At 60.2% G+C, this 5,039-nt stretch overlaps 1 protein-coding gene across 1 annotated transcript; it reads left to right on the top strand.

Annotated features, from left to right (window-relative positions):
• Positions 1-313: 313 nt before the first annotated feature.
• LOC142070511 (sarcoplasmic/endoplasmic reticulum calcium ATPase 1-like) lies at positions 314-4,042 on the top strand (the record flags this gene model as incomplete). Its single annotated transcript, XM_075124171.1, has 4 exons — positions 314-447; positions 535-652; positions 917-1,034; positions 3,469-4,042. Coding segments are annotated over 4 exons (405 nt in total), but the record flags the coding sequence as incomplete, so codon positions are not given.
• Positions 4,043-5,039: the final 997 nt, after the last annotated feature.

The following is a 5,039-nucleotide window of genomic DNA, read 5'->3' as shown; positions in this document are numbered from 1 at the left end:
CTGCCACGGTGGGTGCCGCTGCCTGGTGGTTCCTCTATGCAGAGGATGGTCCTGGCGTCTCCTATCACCAGCTGGTGAGAGCTGGCCCCAGTGCAGAGCTGGGGGGCCTGTGCTGTGTGTGTGTGGGGAGGGCTCAGCTGGGTGCTCTCCCCAGCAGTCAGTGCTGGCCCCAATGCCCCAGTGCAGAGCTGGGGGGCCTGTGCTCGGGCGGGGGAGGGGGGGGATTCTGTGTCCCTTGCAAGGAGCCGTGTGGGGCAGGAGTTCGGATGGCAGCACTGTGCTGTCTGCATTTTGACACCCCCCTCCCCCCCAGTCCCATTTCATGCAGTGCACGGAGGAAAACGTGGACTTTGAGGGGCTGGACTGCGAGGTATTCGAGTCGCCTGTGCCCATGACCATGGCCCTGTCTGTGCTGGTCACCATCGAGATGTGCAACGCCCTCAACAGGCAAGGACCCCTCCCTGCCCTCCCCTCCCCTCCCCTCCCCACCCACCGGCCCAGCCCCTCGCTCACTCTGCTGCTCTCTCTGCACAGCCTGTCTGAGAACCAGTCCCTGGTGCGCATGCCACCCTGGGTGAACATCTGGCTGCTGAGCTCCATCTGCCTCTCCATGTCCCTGCACTTCCTCATCCTCTACGTCGACCCCCTGCCCGTAAGTGCGGCCCTGCCCAGATGCCTATGCAGCACAGTGCCCAGGCGGGGGGAGGAGGGGCGGGTTACTCTCACCGCCAGTGGTAGAAGGTCCCATCTGCTCCCACCCCTCCCTGAGCCCTGCTCCCCAGGGCTCTGGCATTGCCCATCCCCAGCACCAGAGGCTCTGGGCTTGCCCTGTGGAGACATTTCCCCAGGCTCGAGTGCCCCTGCCTTGTTCTCCCCATGACCTCCTCCTCCCCCTTTGCTGTCCCCCCCCGCCCAGATGATCTTCAAACTGACACCACTGGACCTGACCCACTGGCTTGTGGTGCTGAAGATCTCGTTCCCTGTCATCCTCCTGGATGAGGTGCTGAAATTTGTCGCCCGGGACTACCTGGAAGGTAAGGATGCATCCCTGCCATGGGGCAGGCCTGGGTCACCTGGCCCAGCTGCAGCCCCATAGGAGCCTCCCAGCAGGATTCATCAGTTGGAGCTGTGTTGTGAATTTGTGCAGATGCCAGTCCCACCCGATGGGACACAGTGCAGGGACCTGCCCCCAAGCTCCAGCTGGCACCAGGGTGCCACCCCCTTCTCTGTCTTCCATCCCCTCCATACCACTAACCATGAACCATCAGCATCACCTGCCATGTAACAGACCCATCAGGGCAGCTCAAACGGGCCCAGAACAGCCCCAGCACCACAGAGAGCAAGCTGCACAGAGCTGGGTGCTTACTGCTCTTGGGGCTAGAGCAGGGGGGCTGGGAGCTAGGACTCCTGGGTTCTATCCAAGATCTGGGAGGGAAGTGGGGTACAGTGGTTAGAATGGCAAAATAGGAGTCAGGACTCTTGGGTTCTATCCCAGCTCTGGCAGGGGAGTGGGGCCCAGTGGTTAGAGCAGGGGGAGCTGGGAGCCAGGACTCCTGGGTTCTATCCTGGCTCTGGGAGGGAAGTGGGGCCTGGTGGGTTAGAGCAGGGGGGCACTGAGAGCCAGGACTCTTGGTTTCTATCCCAGCTCTGGGAGGGGAGTGGGGTACAGTGGTTAGAGCAGTGGGACCAGAGTCAGGGTTCCTGTTGTTTTTTACCCCATCTGTCCCTGCCACCTGTTGTAATCCGTGTCCTTCTGGGAGTATCTGTTTCCAGTCTCCCCAAGGGGCTGGGCCAGACTGCTGCTGAGCCCCCCCACCCCCTACTCTGTGCTGCTCTGGTGTGGGTTTGAGCCCCATGCCCTTGATGGGTTTCACCTTCCATCCATCCATCCATCCATCCATCCATCCATCCATCCATCCCTTGTGCAGGTCTGGACTAACTCTCTCTCCCGCACAACCTCCTCCCCTGCGCTCTGTTAACACTGGTTTCTTTTATCCTTTCCCCTTGTAGCGTAATCTCCTTTCCCTCCATCTCCTTGATCCTGTGTCTCAGGTATCCCACGATCCTTTGCTGCATGCCTTGCCTGCCCCATGTCTGTCTGTGCCAAGGGGCGCTGCAGAGTGTGTGTGCATGTGAAATCTCATTGCTTTACCAGCTACTCCTGGCTGGGTCCCCACTGCAGTTTGGCAGTTGGGGTCTGGGGTCGGGTGGTGTCGCCTGTTTGAGCCTTAGTGCCGCTATCTGCCTGGGCCAGGTACCCCCATTGCCTTCCCTGCCCCCCGCTGCGCCTCTCCATTCCCTTCCACTCACCCCCTGGCTGTGGAGACCCAAGGGGTGTCACTCTGATGCTGTCACACATGCTGCTGCTGCGCTAGGAGCTCTTCCCCCACGGCCCATCATCCTCCAGCTGCCACCAAAGGAGCCAGTTGCTGTTGCTCTTGTTTCCACCAGCTGCGACACTTAGATGACCAGATCGCAAGAGTTAAATATCGCAGGCTCACAGCACCCCCCCGAGCCACGGGGGATGGGGGAGCACAGCTCTAGGAATCTGCGAGTGCGACATTCGGCCCCTGCTGCAGCCCCCACCACAAGCGGTGGGTCAGGGGCGCATGGTCCCGGTTCCAGCCCCTGGTGCAAGGGTGGGGCTCAGGGCTGGGGCAGGGGGTTGGCATGCAGCAGGGGGTACAGGGTATGGGCTCCCAGCAGGCTCTGGGGAAGCGGTGATATCTCCCACTGGCTCCTAGGCGGCGGCGCGACCAGGCAGCTCTGTGCGCTGCCTCCACCCACCGGCGCCTCTCCGCAGCTCCCATTGGCCACGGTTCCTGGCCAATGGGACCTGCGGAGCCGGTGCTTATGGTGGGGGCAGGACACAGAGCCCCCTGGCTGTCCGTGTGCCTAGGAGCCAGGGGGAGATATCGCCACTTCTGAGAAGCTGTGTGGAGCCAGGTAGAGAGCCTGCCAGCTCCGCACCAACCAGAGGCTTGGCAACCCTACAGTATCAGGACATCAGTTGGCACACGGGCAAAGAGTTAAATATTGGGACGTCTGGTCACCCTAGCTGCTCTGCGGGGGTGAGGATAGGGCCTGGAGACAGCAGCTCCTGGCACTGCTGAGATCCCTGCCGAGCAGCTGCTGGTTAACTAGGGAAGTGGAAATGGTTCCTCCCACTTAGTGCCTCCCTGTGTATTAGCACCAGTCAGCCCCTGCCCTGCCCCAGAGAGAGACCGCTCTGCTCGAGTGCTGCCTGGGGGTGGGGGCAGCGAGCCACAAGAGGGTGGTGCAGAGGGCCAGATTACAGGTCATTCTGGGCTTTTTCGACTGGTGAGACAAGGGCTGGACACCAGACCTTGGAGGCCATCCTGCCATTGGGACACAAACCCTGCCACCTGGGGCTGGTCACTGGCCCGGCCCTGAGGACCGCCCCCCTCCCCGCCCACCTTGTCTCATGTGTCCCCTCTCTCCCCACAGTGGGTTTAGAAGACCCGAAGAGGAGGAAGAAGTGACACCTCTGGCCACTAGAGAAACTGCATCTTCACCCCAACAGTGAAGAACCGCTCGGTGCCCCCTCGCCTCCCCACGAGCCTCGGCCACCCCCTCTTATTTAACAGTTGCTCCCCTCCACCAAAGGCTGCAAGCAGCCCTCCTTCTCCTCCCCCAGCCGGGTGGGGGGGACATCATGGGGGTTTGCCCGCTGTGTTTGGAGAATGGGGGGAAGCTCCCCCTTGCAAACTGCCTGCCCTCCTCCCGGCGTTCTAGCTACTTTGCTTCTGTACATTTTGAGCTGCTAGTCTGTCCTAGCGGCCCCTGCCCATCCCGCCTCCCCCCGTCAAGCCCATTTCCTTGCTGGGCACCCAGCCCATTCGCTGTGTTACCAGCTCACACCCAGTGACCTCCTCACTCACCGGGTGGGTTTTTTTTTTAATGCAAAAGATAACTGAACAGATGGAAACATTTTGTCAGGCCAATGTGCAGCTCGCAGAGAAGGAAATTAAGAGACTGTTCTAGCTGCTTATTTATTGACATTAAAAGATAAACTCCTTAACGCTGTGTGCGCTCCAGCCTCTTCCTTTGCTTCCTTGGAAAGGGGACGGGCAGGAGCCACAATTGCTGCTCTTTTGAAAAGTACCGCAATCGGAGGAGTGGTCGGAAAAGGCCGAGATGTGTGACCTGAAGCGTGCCCCCTGCTGGCCCTGGGTGGTATTATGGCTACTCCCAGCCCCACTGGGGGAGCGTGGAAAAAGTCAATGGCTGCAATGCGGCTGTTGCTTCTGCCAGAGAGCTCCAAAGCCCAGCAACTGTTGGAATATGGGCTGGAATTTTCTTTTGATGCTCATTCTGTAACCCCACTGACTGCAACTGAGGTTGGTGCGTGAGCTCCCCCCTGCATTGTGTGTGTGTGGGGGGGGTGTAGGTGTGTGGGGGGGGTGTAGGTGTGCGTGGGGTGTGTGTGGGGGGGTGTAGGTGTGTGTGTGGGGTGTAGGTGTGTGTGTGGGGGTGGGGGGTGCAGCTGCAGAGGCAGGTGTGTGTGAGAGCAAAAACCCTGTGGGGGAATGAAATACAGGGGGCAGGGCTCAGTGAGCTGTTTGGGGCTCAGGCACCTTCTCTCTGCCGCAGAAACATGACCTGATGCGAGGTGGGTGGTGGGTCCTTGCAGCATATGTCAGTTATAGTCTCATCTCCAGAACTGTTTTGGGAAGGGCTCTTAGAGTGACCCTCTGTGAGAACCAGCCCTCAGATAGGCAGCACAAACCCTATTTCCCTGCCCCACAAGTAGAACGGGCCAGCCCTGGCCAAGGAGCTGCTACCTCCTAGTCTCTAAAAGAAAAAGGAGTGCTTGTGTCACGTTAGAGCAGGGGTCCCGAACGCAGTGCCCGCAGGTGCAATGGCGCCCACCGGGGCAGTTCTGTGCACCCACAAGACACCACGCCGCCAAAATGCTGCCACCGAGCGTGGCCACTGGAGACCCGCCCACCGAAATGCCGCCGAGAAGCGTTGCTGTTTCTCAGCGGCATTTTGGCGGCTGTGCTTCTTTCCGCTTC

This window comes from Caretta caretta, unplaced genomic scaffold (assembly GCF_965140235.1).
Source record: "Caretta caretta isolate rCarCar2 unplaced genomic scaffold, rCarCar1.hap1 Scaffold_33, whole genome shotgun sequence".
In the NCBI taxonomy this organism is placed as follows: domain Eukaryota; kingdom Metazoa; phylum Chordata; order Testudines; family Cheloniidae; genus Caretta; species Caretta caretta.
Note: the sequence above shows the minus strand (reverse complement) of the source record. Positions and strands in the feature narration are given on the sequence as shown.